At 46.3% G+C, this 19562-nt stretch overlaps 1 protein-coding gene across 1 annotated transcript in view; it reads right to left on the bottom strand.

Moving 5' to 3' along the window:
* Window positions 1–1212: 1212 nt before the first annotated feature.
* Window positions 1213–19562, bottom strand: part of CDS2 (CDP-diacylglycerol synthase 2) — a 47856-nt gene continuing 29506 nt past the window's right edge. The window contains exons 5-13 of the mRNA XM_081034541.1: window positions 18248–18387; window positions 16790–16848; window positions 16007–16089; window positions 12542–12629; window positions 11967–12035; window positions 10867–11019; window positions 8980–9099; window positions 8438–8541; window positions 1213–8178 (exon numbers count right to left, since the gene is read on the bottom strand). Of these exons, the coding sequence (XP_080890667.1) occupies window positions 8049–8178; window positions 8438–8541; window positions 8980–9099; window positions 10867–11019; window positions 11967–12035; window positions 12542–12629; window positions 16007–16089; window positions 16790–16848; window positions 18248–18387 (946 nt within the window). The 3' untranslated portion in view covers window positions 1213–8048. The remainder of the gene's footprint in view (window positions 8179–8437; window positions 8542–8979; window positions 9100–10866; window positions 11020–11966; window positions 12036–12541; window positions 12630–16006; window positions 16090–16789; window positions 16849–18247; window positions 18388–19562) is intronic.

Below are 19562 nucleotides of genomic sequence, written 5' to 3'. Positions count from 1 at the left end.
GGAAAATGCCTAATGTTGGTTTTCTCAACCTTAGAAACCTGTGGCTTGCAGTCAGAGTTTGTTGGACTTAGGAAAGTAAGTAAATGCAGTGTTTTTTGCACCGTGAGTGTTGGGAAGAAATTCATTCCATTAGTCCCACCGATGAGGAAGGCAGAGGCTCCTCTCTAAAAAGCAAACAATCTGGAGGTCCCACTGGCCCAAAACATGTGGGACGGTGTGAGGGGGGAGGGGTTGGAGGGCTGTCTCCTAAGACTTCAGACTCGGGGCACCTTCTCCCCTCCCCTCCCACCAGGACCCACTCTGACCAGTAAAGCAGACTCCTGGGTGGGGGCCTCCAGAGCGGGTGCTGCTGCTGGTGGGACCATAAGCTGAGCAGGAGTGAGGCAGGCTGAGGGGAGCTGGGGAAGCCAGGAAAGAAGGAAATCCGGCAGAAGCAGCAGCATGTGGGAAGGCCAGGAGACCAGAGCACCTGGCACAAAGGGACAGGGACCCAGAGTGGCTGAAAGAGGACAGACCCTAAGTGCAGGGGGTCAGATGGGCGGGCCTGGGGAGCCTCATTAACAAGGTTGAAATATGACCTAAGGCCATGGGAAGGCATCGAGCAGAGAAAGCTCACCCACCTATACAGTGTAAGGAGTGGATTAGCAGAGGGAGCCAGGCTGCAGTTAGGATGAAGGTGGAAGGGGTCAGGCCTTGGTTACTGATGAGCTCGCTCCTAGTGATGAGCTTCTGTAACAATGCGGGGGCGGGGTGGGGTGCGGGTGGGGTTAAGAACACTGACTGGGGCAGGTGTAGGAAAAGGGCTGGGTTTGGGTTTGGTCGTGCAAAGTCCCCACGAAGAGGCATTGCAGAGCCATCCAGTTTGGGGACATGGAGCTGGAATCGTGCAGCTGAGTGTGGGAATCGGAGCTCTGAGAGTGGGTGAGAACACCCATGAGAGGGTTCAGTGGTGGGAGAGAGCCTCGAGCAGAATGTCACTATCTAGGGGCCGGACGGGCAGCCCCTAGATGCCCAGATGCCCAGAAAGGCGGCTGAGAAGGAGCAGCCAAGGAGGCAGGAGGAAAGCAAGGAGAGGAGGCTGCAAAGGCCAAAGGCAGAGGGGGTCTCTGATGGTCGGCGGCGTCCTGGGAAGTGACGCTGGCTCCACACAATCACGCCCCCATCTCACACCAGGGACCAGTCCCCCCCCCCCGTCAGGAAGCACACAGGATCTAGAATTTAACAGATGTTTATTTGCGTAATAGGAACATTCGGGTACATAAATAAGGTAAATACTTTCCAACGTACAGTACATCATGTTCTGACACTGCAGTGAAAATACATCTACATGTATTGTCTAACACTGATCACACAGGAAGCTCAGCAGTGGCACAAACACATGGATCTGGTGAGCGCCCATCGCGAGAAAGGCGCAGCAGCTAGAAAATCTTTCTAATCTGCCATTCCTTGGCACAAAGCCAGCAAACCCGGGACTTGAACCTAAGGAAGGTGAGAAAGAGGCGTTTTGGTAGTGGAGGGCAGACACACATGTGGAAGCCATCAGCAAACAGTTTCACTTGGGACAGACTCACCAGATGGCTAACCCCTCAGTGCTACGTACAGGAAAAGCCTCGGGAGGCTGCCAAGAGCTGGGGCCCACCCAACGCAGGGGCTGATGTCCAGAGACCCTCGCCCCCCGCTCAGAGCCTTTTTCTCTACAGATCAAAAGCTGCCTGGGTCCATTAGATGCAGCAATGAGGGAGGAAGTGTCAGGCCAGGCAAACATGAGGCCAGAAGGACGAGAGGACACGTCCAGGAAGAGTCTGTCACAACAGCCGTTTACTAAACACCTCTACAACCAGGTTCTCCTGATTCCGGCCGGAATCGTAACTTCATTAACTGGAAAGATCGGTAAACACGATGGGCCTTTGGGTCTGGTCTTCACTCCCCACTAACACCCAGGAAACAGTCCAAAGGCAAGCCGGCAGTTCTAAGTTTTTATTATTCCATCACCTTGAGAATTTCACAGGTCCTCTGTCAACACCTGTCGAAGTAAAGAACTGTCTACCACACACACACACACACACAAACACAATCTCTCTCTCTCTCTCTCTCTATCTCTCTCTCTCTCTCTCTCTTCTCTCTCTCTCTCTCTCTCTCTCTCTCTCTCTCTCTCTCTCTCTCTCTCCTCCATCTCTATCTAAAAAACAAATATTTTTCACTCAATTCAGTGCCTGCCTGCTCTCCGTTCATTCATGTATGATCCCTTGCTAACCGAGAACCCAACAGAAATACCCCATATCATCCAACCTCAGTGGTCACCTGCTTCTATCCCATGAATACTTTGAAGAAAGCATGAAACACAGGCCCTGGCAGGTTACGTTGTAAGGGTGTGGGCAGGGCTTGTAGGCTTTGTCTGTATTAAAATCTGCTCCAGAGATGGTTTCTCTTTTCCCCACTCTTCTGGGCCCAAGATGTCCACTTGTATAGGGCACTGTTGCAGGTTCCTGAGCTGTATGCACAGAACACAGCTCCGGGCCAGAGGGGGAAATGGGGTCTGGAGGCAGTCACAGATAGACCCCACTGCCCACAGGGCTGAGGCACCGCTGGGCAAAGGGCCTCCTTCCATGTGGAAAGTCCAGATTAGGGGCAGCAGGAAGTGGGCAAGAGCTCAGGCAAACTATTCTAAGTATGGAGAACTTCAGAATATCCTCACGTCCTCTTTCCTTTGGTCAAGCTGGCCTTCTAAATGAAGTGTGCAGCACCCAGACGCTGTAGGTGGGTGTGAAAGTTGGACCGCCTCTCGTAGAAGGGCAGTATAATGGCTTCCCAGACTTTGCACACCCAGGCTGCGTGCAGGGCAGGTGGCAGTGTAGTGGCTGAGAACCCAGTCTCTGGCGTCACACCAACTTGGGTTCAAATAAACCAGCTGAGTACAGCAAAAATAACTACCATTTACTGAGACTTACTATGTGCCAGGCACTGTGCTAAATGCGCACGTGCATTATCTCATAAAGTCCTCACAACAAACCCAACAAGGGAGGTGCCGTTACCACACCCAGGTGGGCCAGAGTTACACGTGTAACCTGCCCAGACCTACGGCTGTTTGAGCCCGACATTTGCCTTCTTAACCACAGCACCCAGCCTGCCACGGTGCCTCAGTGCTCTCATCTATAAAATGGGAATGATACCTAATCAAAGGTTGATTTCTGGATTAAAAGGGATAATATAGGTAAACCCTTAGCACTGTGCCTGGCGCGTATTAAGCACTATTACTATTACTGCAACTATTATTAATAAACACACTGCTGATAACTTACTAGCTCAAGAAAAAAAAAAAGAAAAGGAGCCTCAGTAAATAGGTATTTAGTGGAGGACGGTAGGAGAGGGGACAGGATTTTCAAATAGCCAGTGGACTTGAAACCCACTGGCCAAAAAATCTTAGACATCACATATTCTGTCCTCTATTCTCATAATTCATCCACATGTTCCAGAACCACCAACAGTCTAGCATCCAACGCATACCACCCAAACTGCCCTCACAGCTAAGATTTCTTTGCTTTTGAAAACATGGTCCACATACAAACAGGTGACTCTCAGATAAGAGTCAGCGTCAGGTAAGATCAACAGCCTCTACCCGCCTTAGAGCCCAGGTGAGTAAAGTCACTTCCGGTCAACCTGAGGCAGGGGTGGGGACAGAAAGATGGGGCAACTTTCAAACGATACAGACAGTCAGCAGCTAAGACCCCACTACTCACCAAGAATGGGACCCAGGTGAGCAGAGTAGGTGAGCAGAGTCTAGGACCAAGAGGAAATGAGCCTAAAAGAAGTCTTTAAATTAAGCTTTCATAACCACTTGGTCCAAATGCCAAGGTCATGCCACATGGTAGGTCATGCCACGTGATAGAAAATGCCAAGTGGTACGTCATGCCACGTAGTAGGTCATGCCACGCGGGAGGTCATGCCACATGGTAGGTCATGCCATTAGGCCCCCACCCAACAAGGGAAACCAACTCAATAGTGGGAGCTGTTCCATCTCTTTAAAAATTGGAAGCTGGGCAACTGCGTGGAGGGTGATCAAGGTAAAAGGAAGTTTATTTTGCCTAGGACAAGGACAGAATATGAAGAAGCCCTGCCAAGAATCAGCTCCTTTCTTGAGGGAGATGCTCTTTCAGAGCCCCTGCGCAGACAGCATGGTGAGAGTCTTTCCATGGTTCACTGTCTCGTGATGTCACCTGGACATCCTCCTCTTAGCTCTTCCTCCCCACCCTGACTTTGGAAGAACAGGAGCCCTGAGTCCAAGTGAAAGTGCCCCTCCCCACTCCCCCCTTTTCTCAGCACATAATCCAAGGTTGGCACAGATGTGAGTTACTCCAAAAAAGCAAAGGCAACGGTACCTAACATATCAGTGACACAGGAAGAAGTTTCAGCAGTGACGTATCACATTTGGTAACGAAAAGCGACTCCCTTAGAAAGTGACCTTGGGTGGGCTTAAGGAAGAGGCCACTGCTGTAGTTTTCTAAGCAGTGATACTCTTGGCCCTGAGTCATTCAAATCCTCCCCGCTCCCATCCCTGTCAACATCTGGGAAGCTCCTGAACCTGCTGGGAACTCACTGGCAGTCTGAATATCCGAACTCAAGGATCCATTCAAATCAGCCTCTAGCCAACTCAGCAACTAGCTTAGACTCAAATCACAGGGTCTGTTTCATCTCCCTTAAAATACATTTCTGGAATATTCTTGCAGAAATTAAGTCGACTTATAAGAAGCCCAGTGGGAAAAGATAAATACCATTTAAAAAGTCCACCTGTGTTAAGGTTAAAAGTTACATTTCACCCCCTTCTGATACACTAGTTTCAAACATATATTACAGACTTGTACAACACTAAGAGTAAATTTTTTTTAATATAGTTATACTATAGCTACTAAAATGCTCAGAATATCAAACAGACAAAAACTAATAAACATAAACATAAATAAGGTCCAGGCTGCCTCAGAGGGTTTCACTCCCAGGAGTAAAACTAAGTCTGTACTTCCATGATGCTCAGAGCAGTTAAGGGGGTGGCATGCGCACACAAAGGGACAAGATTCAGGTGTCCTGTGAGCAGGGACAAGTAGAACTCACCAGGGAGAACGCCCAGTCTCAGCCCCCTGCAGACATTCCTTGGTTTCTGTAACGCCTGTTCCTCACTTCCTTTATGTCTCTAGTTGTGAGCCAACAGCAACTTAAGCTCTAACCTGGTGCACAGGTCAGGCCTCCTATGCTTCAGGGAGGCAGTGCTGCAAAATTTCAGGTGCACTCATGCCATTTTCGAAAAGGCAGGGCGGGCAGGGATAATCTAGTCCTTGCCCTGGTGGGCAGACAGCAAGATGGCATCTCGACTTCACCCCATGACTCTGGGGAAGCTCCCTCCCCGTCTGGCCCTCAACTTCCTCACCAGCAAGGTGCTCACGACTCTCACCCGAGGAGCCTTGGAGGGCTGTTGTGAGAATGTATAGGATTCAAACGGGAAAACAAAACAAAAACCTCTAAGTCAGGCCTGCACGATATTTATGAATACAAAAACAAGTGGGAAACATAAAGCCTTGAGTGCAAGTGAGACACTGAATTCACAACAAGGGAGATCACACAGTTTCAGTCACATTTTATTTCTCACGCACACACAAGATGGATCTGAAGCAAGTTACACCATTAAGATCTGCACAGGTAGATGTTAAAATACTCTCTTGAATCTCACCTGAAAAGTGAAATACCTTCAATAAATGGAAGAAAAAATTGTGCTATATAGACATAAGGTGGCCTTGCTCTCCTGACTCCCCCACTAGGAAATTCCGCTGTTCACCAGAAAGAGTGTGGGGAGATCGGAAGGCAGCAAAACCCAAGCTGACCCTCTGGCCTTCTTGCTGGCAGCTCTGGTGAGCATCAAGCTTCAGCTTCCCAGGACCCCAGGACCCCTGGGTGCCCCATCAGTGACCACTTCCACAGAGGAATGTGCCAGGCACCCTGACCCCAAAGGCAGCCGTAAAGAGTGGCTCTCTGCTGTTGGGTCCCAGCTGAGACTCCCTGCAACAAGGACCCACCATATGCCCACAATGGGGCAACATGAGACAAATGAGGTGCCGTCTGTCTCTGGTTTGGGAAACCAAGTTCATTCAGCAGTAAGAAAACTAGACTCATTATTAATCACTTCCACTGTTTAATTTGTTGCTGATATACTGCCTCATCCTAAGGACAAGCATTTAGAAAAGGCCCGAAAGCACTTGCTTTTGGGTGCCCAGGACACGAGTCCCTACCCATAGCAGCCTCTGATGACATGAACTTGCTCAGCCAGAATCGTGGAATACTAGAATTAGACGACAGCCCAGAAAAGAAGGACCCAGAGGGTGATGCGTCCTGCCTAGGGTCACACAGCCAAGATTGAAACCCCACGCAAAAAGACCACATTTGGTTTTTAAGGGGGACTTGAACCTGAAAAAGAAAAGCTGTGGGCTAAAACAGAAGTAAAAGTTCAAAAGAAAAAAGCTGCTTCAGTGCTGCATGCATGGGGAAGGTCACGCAGGCACTGTGAGCTGAAACATCGAGAGGGGTCAGCCCTGTGCCGGACGCTTCCGTGATCTGGACAGTGTGGGCTTTCAGGGAGGCAGGAAGGCTGGTTTAAACAGAAACAAAACAAACCAGCACCAGACCAAGGTGCTGAAGCAAACCATTTACACCCTCATTTGGCAACGAGAACCACTGCGGCACAGAATAACTGAACACATGTGGGCACCGAGTTCTCTCTCCTGTACTCTCTTCCCAAAGTCAACCTTACTCCTATAATTAGGAAGGGGGGGGGGGGGAATCACAGTTTTGGTTTTTGGTTGTGTGTTTGTTTTAAAAAAAAGGTCCCCCAGTAAAACACAAACTACATTTAACTGGTCACATTACAGAAAAAGTGTGCATTTAATCCTCAGAATGGTCAAACCTCTAATTGGGTTGGATTTCCAGAGTTTTAAGCAGGACCTTGTGGTTTCAGTGAATAAGTCATGGTACAATTGAAATCACTATAAGAAAAGTGATTTTTACAACACATACACAATACACACTTGCCTTAAGAGTACTATATATACAACACAGCAGCTACATGGGTGGTCGGTCAGGCAAAGGGTGCACGAGCGAGAAGCCTGCTGCTCCCTGCCTAATGGGAAGGCCCCAGAAAGCTTTCAGGGGCAACCCGCCTGCAGCACAAACATGAACACCATCATCCCTGAAAAGACACAGCTATCTGGGCTGCCCCACAGGAGCCATCTGAGCCTAAGCATGTGGGAAGGGGCTCAGTTACAGTACATTCTACTGCATACACTTGAAATATTACAGTGTGTTTCTTCTTCCAGACTATTATAAATAATTTTTTGTGTTTTCTGAAGCAAATAAAAACTGAAAACTTCTTTCCGTCTGTGATGAAATAAGGTGAACGCATATCATAAAGCAGAGCTCATGTTCCACAGGATTTCATGTGGACAGAATGCTTATCTGATCGGTAAGCCTTTGTCCCTCCAGCCTAGAGAAGGCAACCCCCCTGGAGCACGAAGGCAGGGGTTCCAGAGCAGCTTGGGTGAAAGCTCTCCAGTAGCAAAGGCATCCAAGCCGTGCACCTCTTCCCTGCTGGCAGGGAAGGAACACAAAGACAAATATGGGGGGCCCTGAACTGGTTGGACACAGATGAACAGCCACCCTGGCTGATAGAGCCCAGAAACATTCAGCTGATGGGAGCTAGAAGCGCCACGCAGCCACACCTGAGCTGGGCAACACTGTCTTCCAGGTTTTTAAAACGTTTAAAAACCCCAAATTTTTACCCCATGACTTCATTCCAACTCAAAGCTGTAGTTTACTCACAACCCAAAATATAAGCACATAGACTGTATGTACAACTTTTGTAAAAACCCACAGATATAAAACACTCTACAAAAAACAAAAAGACAGTGAGTTGAAGCCTTGTCATTGTCTAAGTCACCGCAGCTGGGCTTGCCTTGGAGCTCTGCCCCCTCGCTCAGTCCTGCTCTGGCTCTCCCGGGCCTGTGTAGCCCCTGCTAGTCCTCCGTGGCACCTGTCAGCATCCCCTTGTCGGTCAGGTGAGACTTGAGCGTGTTGAAGATGTGGAGCTGCTGATCTGGCCGCAAGGTCATGAACTGCTGAATCAGCTTGCTGGGGTTCGGGCCCCTGGAAGGAAGTGTGAAGAAACAGCACTGAGGGGACCCAGCACCTTCTCGGGCCTGACTATCCAAGTGGCTGCCCCCACCTCGGGATTCCCTACTAACATAACTAGTGGAGGACAGAGGGGCCTCAGGGAATGCATAATAGCAGCAACGGAAAGCTGCACTCATAACTGCTTTTCACTGACACTGAGATGGAGCTAAAATTCTAGAATTGCACCATATTTAAAAGTCCACCGACGTGGTTCAGATGGAAGGCACTGTACCTGATAAAACTGGCAATGTACACATTGACAAAGGTGGCCATCAGATACTGGCAGTCAAAGCGATCCATGATGCCTCCGTGGCCAGGAATGGTATTGGCAAAGTCCTGTGGGAGGCACGAGAAGGACTGGTGAGACTGGCTCCGCCAAGATCAAACCCTGACCTATGGTCCCACCTCAACGTCCAGCTACTGTCCTGAGCAGCTGAGGGAAACGGAAAGTGAGAAGCGGGCATTGACTTGAATGCTGAGGCTATAATGGGACACAATCTTATGAAATCACAAAATGTTGCTTTTGAAGAAAGATGTAAGATATGATTAACGAATAAACTGAAAATCCAACTACTGGATTGTTCTGGAAACACTGTCTTTTTACTTAACCTACCAAAATTCTGAGCATGGGTGAAGAAGAGCACACATTAAAAGCCTGGTATTTTGCAGGGGGTGGTGGTTGATGGGGTGGGGCACGGGGAGGAAGGCAGAAGGTGGCTGAAGAGGGTCCTGGCTGGGAGACAATGAGAGGAACAGAGAAGAGGGTTTTCCTACTTTGATTTTAAAGGCTCGTTTGAATCCACTTGCAAAGAACCCTCCAAAGGGACCGATGAGCGAGGCAAAGGTGGACAGGGCAATGCTATGAATCTGGAAGGGGTACATCCGGACGATTTTCTGAGAAGAATAAATAGAGTAAAAGTCAAGGTGCGTGCAGGCCTAGCCTTCCTATATGTTAACATAAATAACTCTTTATGCAACTGACTGTATTTCCCCCCAAAAAAACATAATTAGTAAGAAGAATGATTTTGTTTTAAATCACTAATGACTGGCTTAATAGAAGACATTAAGATATTCTACATTCAATCTTTTGTGATACCATGCTTCCCCCAAACTAAGATCTACTAGCCAGATCATCAGCTCTAATGCGTCTTTTGAAGCAAAAATTAATATAAGACCCGGTCTTACATTATACTATACTATACAAGACCTAGTCTTATACTATATTATATAAGACCTGGTATTATATTATATATGATATTATGTTATATTACCCAGTCTTACATCATATTAAAATAAGACCAAGTCTTATATTAATTTTTGCTCCAAAAGACACATTAGAGCTGATGGTCCAGCTAGGTCTTATTTTTGGGGAAACATGGTATGTTGTTTTGGTTGAAGTACATGAAGAAAATCCAGCCTTACACAGATATGTAGTTGCAAAAAGGAAGAATATTTTAGTACTATCTTTTCAGATAATTATAGGCATTCTTTGACACTACACCAGAACTTGATAAGTGGTAGTTCCTTAAAAATGTGGTACAATATAGAATCTGAAGTCCTACCAATGAAATTTTTGCACTCTTAAAATCCATTGTTCTATCTTGCACTTTGAGTGGTTCTTTTACCCATGTGTGACTGAGTAACACCATGCACTGGCCATTTAGAAAATACTGGTTCCCTGAGTAACATCACTCTTCCAAATGTAGACACATTTCGCTACACAATGTCAAAACATTATACATTAAAATCACCACAGATCTCATCAGCAAATCCTTTAAGTATGAGGAAGCTGTCAAGCTCATAACTGGCAGGCACAAACTTTACAAAATTCTACTTTTCACTTAAAAGTCATATTTTATCATTGGTTACAATTACAGTCAGTGGCTTCCCTTAAAGTAACAGGCTTGCTTTACTCATTTTCAAGAAAGATGTCTGCCAAATATCCAAGTCTAAGACACTATAGTTTGTCAGTTCTTTTCAGGTAAAAATTATGTTTTTATGAAAAAGCAGCTAGTTCAGTTCGTAAGTCAAACAAGTACCCACATGCTTTTCCTTTAGGTAAGCAAGTACTTCAGTATTTAGCAGAAGTGTTTTATGCATACTTTCCATTTTGGTACTAAGAGTATTAGGAAAGGTGTATATCCAAGGGTCGAGATTTACTAAAATTAATAATGTTACTATTTCACCAAAGCCACTCTTAGAGGAACCGACTAATCTTTCCTGAGGGTGTGGTGTGAAGAATCATACGACTTAGTCTAGTTTGGTGCCACTGCCCTCACTCAAGCTAAGATGCCAGCAGGTTTACCCATCACTGCTTCTGCACCATCACAGCAAATGCCAACCAAATGAAAAAGGCAAATAATGTATTATTATGAAAACAGTTGTGACCTCACTGACCCCCTGAAAGGATCTCAGGGTCCTCCAGAGATCCCCAAAGCACACTTTGAGAAGCGCTGGTCCTCATGATTTGAAGTGGGAGGAAAGATCGCCTCCTGCCCTCACGCTGTACTCACTTGAACAAGTCTCCCTCATCCTGGGGCTTACAGCTTTGGGGAGAGAGGAAGGTAGTTTTTTGGAGGGAAAGCAGTGGTGGAGAGGGGCCTCTCTCTTTGTAGTCACTACCCCACTGAGGTTAGTTCCCCTCATGGGAGTGGCACATACCCAGCCAATGGCCGACTGGATCACCTCAGGAAGGTTGTACTCATGCAGGCGAAACAGGTCCGAGGGCTCACAGTCCACGGTGAAGCTGTTGGTGTCATTGTTATACTCCACAGGGCAGACAAAGCATCTGTACCCAGACATCACATAGGATAGCTGAGGACAAAGAACAGAGGCAGGAAAGGACACAGGTTCTGCCATGCTTCCTGGGCAGCAGGCACCTGGTTTGGCCACGTCCCTCATCGTGCCTAGCTCCCTCTAACTGCAAGCCATGCACTCAACCAGGTTTAGGTTTCACCACATGTGCTTTACCTGAACTGGGGAGGGAGAGAAAGGGGACTCACAGTCCAGAGGTCACACATATACTTGCCCAAACACCCAGGTCCTACATGAATCCAGGAAAGACCTGAGGAACGTGGGCAAAGAACCGTAAGAAGTTTCTGCCCACTTGGGGGAGCCACAGTCCATTTTTCTCAGGATCTCTAAACTGCACTAACTGGAGGTAGGTGGTAGGGGAATGGTACAGTGAGAAGCAGGCAGCCAGGAGAAAGAAGGCGGAAGAGCAATATGGCAGGGAAGTCGGCCATGAAGGACAGCTGGACAACACTTCGAAGGGGAGATAGCCTAGGGTCAGAGCAGGGAGTGATGCTCTTGAAAGGGCTGGAGGATGGTCCACCTATGGGCAGGACACACACAGGAGAAAATCTTGGCAAGAGTGGCATTTCTCTCTTCACTTGGCATATCTCACCTTACCCCTTCCTCCCGGGGCGAATCACCCCAACCTTGAAAAATGAAATGCCTGGACAAGAACACCACCTGCTGAGTGGCACCATCCCTCAGCATGAGAGAAGCACAAGGTGCGTACAGCCCCTGCTCCTCGACTGCCAAGACCCCAGTTGAAAACTGGCGGATGAGGGACAGCTGGTACTGCTTGTGCCAGTTACAGAGTGTGCCACACTGGTGCCCCTCTTCAGGGCAAGGTCCCCATTCAGTAGGACAGAGTCCTTGGCCTTTGAAGACATGCTCTCTAGCCCTGGACAGGCTTTGAAGGTGGGTGTGAGGCCTCTGTCCACTCCCTGGCCCGGCCAGCAGCCACCACCTACCAGAAGGCCAAACAGCACGGTAGCAAAGAAGCCCCCGATGAAGCCTTCCCAGGTCTTCTTTGGGGACAGCTGTGGACAGAGAGCAAGTTCTTAGCAAAGGGTGTCTTGGTAACTCTGGCATTGGGAACAATGAATACTTGTTTGAAAACCTCACTGTTAACCACCTTCCCTTCTAAAATACCCCTATGCTTGGTTGGTTTCCTTGGTCCCTGCCTGATTCACCTCAGTTTCCCTTCTGTTTTAATTGGTCATTCAAATCATGTATTTATATTATAAACAGTAAGCTAATTAACGGCAACACTCAGATTCAAATTAAAACCCCCAAAAGGTGTCTATACAGTCTGTAAAAGTATTTTCTTTATTAGCTATTTTCTTCCCGTGGGTAGTAGTTGTCAATGTTTTCCTTTGGCTTTTCTCTTAAAACTAATTTAGTGCCAGCCGTTTTCCAGGATGACATTGAAGACGTACACACTAGCTACCAGCTAGATATCCTCTGTCTCCCAAGCAGATCTGCTTGTGTTGAAAACACCACCCTTCCCTTATGGTCATACTTTATGTGAGAGCAGTCCGTTTACCTTGATGAGTGGGGTCCGACCAAAGAAGAATCCAAACATATAGGCCATGATGTCATTACAGATCACACAAGAAATGGGGACAATGAACCTAGGAAATAATCCAAAGGATCAACTCTACCAACATGATGATACCTCAAAAGTCCATACCATTCATAAATTCCAGTACCAAAATAAACTATAAAGTACTTGTTACCCATTAAGAAATAAACTTTAAAAAAAGAAATACTAAATAAGCTGTACTTAATACCTGGCACATAGCAGGCATTCAAATATTGACTGAATGACTACTGAACAAATTAAGGTGGCAGACTATAAAATGTCACTTGTTCTTTTTTTGATTATAATCTATGTACATGATAATATAAACTGTAAAGGAAAGAAAAAAATTAAAGTTTTCCTACCCCTATCCATTCCCCAAAATAGCCACTTTTAATCATTTCTGATTTTCCTTCTTTTAATAGTTGCTTCCATAATTCTAAGTAATACACCAGGGGTGCCAAAAAAATGTATACAAGTGGACACTTTGGTCAACGTTGCTCAAGCAGTAGTTCGCTGTAATCAGAAGTGTCTGGACGCTGATGGGAACCACTTTGAGCACCTCTTGTAATTGCAGAAGTCAAACGTGACTTGTATTCGTCTGTTGTTATTAGTATATATTAAATATTACAATATTAAAAGTTTTCCTCTCTTAAAATGTGTATACATATTTTTAGCACCCTCTGTATTTTATGTCTATTTCATAACTTACCTTTTTACCTTTTTTTAACTGTTTCTTACTAGCTCTAGGTGAGCCCTAACTTTCCCTGGGACTACCATGAGGGCAAAATCACCACCTATACACAGCGATTTCTTCTCTGCCTCCCCTGCTGGTCTAGTCACCCCTACCATGAAAAAGGGGGCGGTTTCCATACTTGTACCATCACCTGCCTCTCCTCACTCTCCACTCTCTGACAATCACTTTTTATTTTTTATTTCCTCTATTACAGTGTAACACACTGGACATAAATCTCGATTTCCTGTCCTATCAACTACAGACAAAATTTTCTGACTTCCGGTTAAGGGAGGGATTCACAGCCTCTGTATCCTCCCACTACCCCCCCCACCAGCCACACACAACGTTTACTTTGTCGAGGCTTCCAGGACATACTCTCTACAACTATAATTTTAAGTCTTGTAAGTTGAAAACCAGTAACTAGAGATTTTAATATTACTCACTGTAGACGCAAGTGGCACATCTGGCCCTAAAGATGAGGACGTAGCATGTGCTACTGTTAAGAAACATCTAACAAAAACTTGGAAAGAAGGGAAGAAACTCTATGCCCCCCACTGCATTGTAATTTCTTTAATTTCAATAATACATACGTCTAACATTTATATGAGCTAGTCTCTGTTCTAAGCACTTTATATGTATTTACTAATTTATTCCTCAGGAGGTGGGCAGTACATACCCTCATTCTGAGATCTGGAAACAGAGGTGCAGTCTGGGATCCTATCCACAATACTTTAATATTTCTCTTATATACGCTAAGGTACGCCTTCACTTCTTTACTAAGACTACCCAACTGCTGATTTCTATCAATGCTGATAGATTTCCTGTTGAAACCATTGCATTTCTGCAATAAAATCTACTAAGTAACAGTACAGTCGTGCACCAATTAACTACAGGGATACAGTCTGAGAAACGCATTCTTAGGCAATTGCGTCCTTGTGCGAACATCATAGAGGGCACTCGCACAAACCTATATGGTGCAGTCTACCTATATGGTACAATCTAGACTGTATGGAATAGCCTATTGCTCTGTGGGAGAGGAAAAATAATTTTTCCTCTACCCTTCTGGGTTTTGGCAGAGACATCCCTGTAATAAAAAACAGATAACAGGAGAAAAATCAAACAAAAGTTTAATAACATGTATACCAAGAAAACTGAGTAACTAGCCAAAATGGCTGAAGCCACCACTTTAACTACCATCTTCAGCTAAAGACAAAGGATGTTGGGGGTAGAGAGAGTCAGTTAGGGAAGGCTGTCAGGACAAGCAAAGTAAATAAGGGGAAGGTTGTTAAGAGATTTAAGTCCATTCTCTTCTGCATTTATAGGAGTTTGTAGAGATAAGGTCATGCCTCTCTTTCCAGGTATAGCAGGGAGACACCCTTACAAACGTAAATGTCTTTTACAAAGGGTAATTTCTACTTGGTTTTCAGAGCTTCTCCCATGTCTGCTGTTTCTTAAAATTAATCAGTCTAAAATAATCCTTATGTCAAATAGAGATATTTTGGGGTGACAAATTCTGTTCCCTTAAAGCTCCTAGGCTACAAATCTATACAGCATGCTACTTCGCTAAATACTGTGGGCAATTGCAGCACAATGCTAAGTATCTGTGTAATGCATCATGCTACCACTTCACCAGGCGATTGGAATTTTCTGTTCCATTGTGACGACCATACTTGTGGGGACAGAGTCCCAGAGAGCAGTTTCTAGGCTCTCGGCCTCACGTGGAAAGATGCTGGTTCGGGTAGTAGGTGGCCATCAGCTGCGACCAGTTAGCCACTGGCCACTGATATAACTGCCGTGGCTAAGCTAGCAAGAGCGGATTGCAGTTAGCAAGGAGGTTGGTTAGTTGGCAGAGAAGTGGACGGCAGATTGCGGATGATGTGGCTCCTGCTTCCTGTGTCTGCAACCCAGCCGCAGCTAGAATATAGTGGTATGACTCCCCTATCTATGGCTCCGTGGGTGTTCCTTTTTGGTCTCACCATGTCCTACGTTCTTATGCTGGGAGTGGGACCAGAGACCCCGCAGGACAATAGTATACATGGTCTGTCATGGACCGAAACATTAAGTGGTACATGACTATATACATTCTTCGGACACATTGCCAGATTCCATTTGCTAAGTTTATTTAAAATGGTTTATCTATAATTATAAAATAAATCAGTTTATCATTCTTGTTTCTCCTTCCCTATGCTTATCAGCTTTAGTAAGGGTTAGATAAAACTCAGCTGTTATCACTGGTCCTTTATCCAGGTGTCGATTTTTATGCAATTTTGAAACTGTTCTATAATTGTTATCTATTCAAGTTTTGTTCTTCATGACTTTTAGTGGTTTACATTTTGCCAGGAAATCATGAAAATTTCCTCTAGGAAATTTTCAAACTTGTGGCCATACAGTTGCATTGTCTTTGATTCTTTCAAATATCCCCATACCTATTAGCTTAGAACTGTGGTTCTCAAAGTGTAGGTCCTGACCAGAAACATCAGCATCAACTGGGAATGTACTAGAAATTCAAATTCTCAGGCCCCCCAGGATCCACTGAAGCAGAAATTCAGGGGTGGGGCCCAGCAATCTGTGTTGAACCAGCTCAGCAAGGGATTCTGATGTAGCTCAAGATGAGAACCGTTGGCTTAGAAGGTAAGGCACTTTTACAAGAGAAACATTCACAAAGTAAAAGGGGAAACCCTGCGATCACTTACCAGATCATTCCTTCAAACAGGTTGTGGATAATGAGATGTGACTGGGTTACAACAATCAGTAATGTTACATGGGTCCAACCAAACTGCAAAAGAAGAAAAAGAATCAACTTTCCCTATCAGTTTACCTTCAAAGGAACTTCAAATAACAGTAAATACCAAAATGGAAAATTGCTGAGGCATGGGTAGGAACGATATCTGCTTCTGCACTTGTCTTATTAGAAGTGAAAAGGTATGCAACAGGCCTCTGGAAGAAACTTTGTCCCCCAGCTACAGATCCCCCAAAAGTTGGGATCACATGGTCCTGAGTCCTTCTGTGCTCCGCAAACCTGGGTACTTCTCATTTTCTTAGTATTCGTTGAGTGCTTGGGGCACTCAGATAGAGGATGTGTTCAAGTTGAAGGAATGATATCGCAGGTAGGGTATCTGTGGACAATGCCTAAAGCTTCATCTTGAGCCCTACCTGGAGCCCACCTTCAGGTCCTGTGGAGACATCACTTAGGGTAACAGTGATTGGGCCTAGCTGGATGTCTAAGAGCTGCCAAACTTAAACGGGCCTCTTCCTTCATGCCCTGGGTTCTAGATACACACAGAACAGACTGCACTCCGGAGTTCTGATTTACTACAGAAAGGATGAGAGGCTTGTTGAGTTTCTGCAAAACTTCATTTAAGCCAAGAATTCTCTCTCCCTTCTCTCTCTCTCTCTCTCTCTCTCTCTCTCTCTCTCTCTCTCTCTCTCACACACACACACACACACACACACACACACACACACACTTCCCTTACCATGTAGAACTGCAGGCGATAATGCTTCTTGACCAGACTCAGTACAAACATGCAGAATCCTGGTTTGAGGAGGGAAGAGAAAGGGCAAAACGAATCACATTCTGCATTTATCTTTGTCCTAGTTATTTCCTTTATCTGTGTTACATGGTCCTTTGGCTAACTTCCCGGTAGCAGTTAACCAGTGCAGAATCCCAAAGCCAGGGAGGGGATGGAGGGGAGAACGAGTTCTTCAGACAGCAGTCAGAAGGAAAAAATTACTCCTTCAAGACAATCAAAGGAAGGTCCTATCTTTAAATCTGGCAAACTACACTCAAGTTAGGCCACTGTTCACCAGATAAGAATGTTCCGGCTCTAGAGCAGGGGCCAGCAAACAAGTCAGGCCAGCTGCTTGTTTTTATAAATAAAATGGTACTGGAACACAGCTATGCCCACTTGTTTACATTTTGTCTGTAGTTGCTTTTGTGCTACAACGTCAGAACTGGGGAGTTGCAACACAGACCCAGGTCCCGAAAGCCTAAAATATTATCTGGACCTTTAAGAAAAAGTTTTCTGACCCTTGTCCCAAGAGGTCAGGTGGAGGGGGGATCCACCAGGTATGGCTCAAGGCCACCCTTACCTGTCTCACACACTGACCCATATTGTGGCAAAAAGTATCTGCAGCCTCGCCCCCTTCTCCAGGAAGGAAGAGGACTTCTGCCCAGAAGACAGCATGCTGCTGTCCCACACACCCGAGCTCCCTGTGGGGGCTGCTTTCAGGGTCTGAGTCATGCCCTCTGAATGTCCTCAATGTCAGAAGGCCCTCTGGCAGTGGACTGTGTATGTTAATAGCCAGGTGTCATTCACAGAGCTGATCAAAAACAGGTCGAACAGATTTGGGTCAGAACAGATTTCTCACGTGCCTCAAACTAGCTTTGAAGCAACAAGGAAAACCACGAGCCTGCTTAGAACTCGTGTACAGTCTGAACTGAGTTTAGATCGACCTAACACTGTACTGTGTGTCGGGTTTTAATGTGTCTGATTTAATCCTCCTAGTAACTCCACAGTGTAAGCTCCCAGCCCCTCTGCAGTCACAGTCTTTTCAAACCCAAATCAGTAACGTTCCCACCACACTGCAACATCAGTCTCCTAAGAGACTGTTTTTATACGTAAGTTCCTGGGTGGTTTCCTTTCAGTCACACCGCAAGATCTCTGCCAACAGGCAAATCAGGGCAGGATCGTGCTCTGCTATCCTCCAACGGAGGTTGGGACACACGGCACATGGCACAGACTGCAGCCCCTGCACCCACACAGCCCCTGTCTCACTTCTCTTAGGCAAGACTGCTACAGCTCCTGTAAGGCGGAGCCGTCAGTGCTGACCCCTGCACAGGCAGAGTGAACATCATCAAAACTTTACATTAACCTAGAAATTCCCCAACTCCTACTCAGCAGACAAGAAGTGAGGAGCGCCTCGAGGCATACCTATTAGGTAGAGAGTAAAGGAAATGAATCGGTGGTATTTGCTGAGAATCCGCAAAGGCTCCTCTCTCTGGACCAGCGTGAAGAAGTAATCCGTCACTGTTTCCCCATAGAAGAAGTAATTGACACACAGCAGAAAGTACCTGGAAATGAAGACAGGTCATGGCCAAAGGGAGCACAGGGGCTTGTCCTTTACAGCAAGGCTATCAGAAAACCCCGAGGAGAGGACCAAAATAGCAGTGCCCCAGTCCTGAGACAGACCCCATGGTACACTGTTCTCTAGTGACACTATGGGTGAGAAGTTTATCTAGAAACTTGTGGCAGCTTTCATCCACCTTCCATGTATCACAAACTTGGGATGTAGTTTTTGCCCCTTTAAGGTGAGTCCACACTTAACCTGAGCACACTCAAATCGTAAAACAATGCTCCAAAACACACCTCATCCTGCCACCCAGTCTTATCTCCACTCTCCCAACAGACACCCTGCGCGCCCATCAAGATGGTTCACGGCGGCTCTGCCACCCGTCCACTTTGTGCCTGTCTTTTCCCAGCCTGGAGCAGCCTCTTCACTCATCTCTCTTCACTCGCTGCTCAAATACCATTTTCTTTTTTCTTTTTTTAAGTGTGTTTTTCCCGGACCCAGCAGCTCCAAGTCAAGTAGTTGTTTCAATCTAATTGTGGAGGGCGCAGCTCGCAGTGGCCCATGTGGGGATCGAACTGGCAACCTTGTTGTTAAGAGCACCGCGCTCTAACCAACTGAGCCGTCCGGCTGCCCCCCAAATACCATTTCCTTCATAAAACCTTGCCCAACCTGTTATCTGCCTCCCCCGTCTGCTTTCTTCTAAGGAAGATTCCAGATTCCTGGCAACTACTAAAAAGTCCTCAAAGGCCAGCCACACAGTCTGGCCTATGAAATACTCGGGTCTCAAAGGTACTATGCAAGTGTGTGGGGACAGAGTCCCAGAGATCAGTTTCCAGGCTCTCGGCCTCACGTGGGGAGGTAGATGGCCATCGGGTAGTAGATGGCCATCAACTATAACCAGTTAGCCATTGGCCACTGATATGACTGCCGTGGCTGAGCTAGCAAGAGCAGATTGCAGTTAAAAAGGGGTTGGTTGGTTGGTTGGTTGGTTGGCAGATTGTGGATCGTGTGGCTCCTGCTTCCTATGTCCCCAACCCAGCCATCAGCGAGACTACAGTGGTATGACTCCCCTATCTATGGCTCCGTGGGTGTTAGTTTTTGGCATCAGTGTATCCTATGTTCTTGTACAGGGAGCAGGACCAGAGTCCCTGCATGACAAAGTGCATGGCCATCACT

The sequence above is a fragment of the Rhinolophus hipposideros genome (assembly GCF_964194185.1).
Source record: "Rhinolophus hipposideros genome assembly, chromosome: 22".
Taxonomy (NCBI): Eukaryota; Metazoa; Chordata; class Mammalia; order Chiroptera; family Rhinolophidae; genus Rhinolophus; species Rhinolophus hipposideros.
Note: the sequence above shows the minus strand (reverse complement) of the source record. Positions and strands in the feature narration are given on the sequence as shown.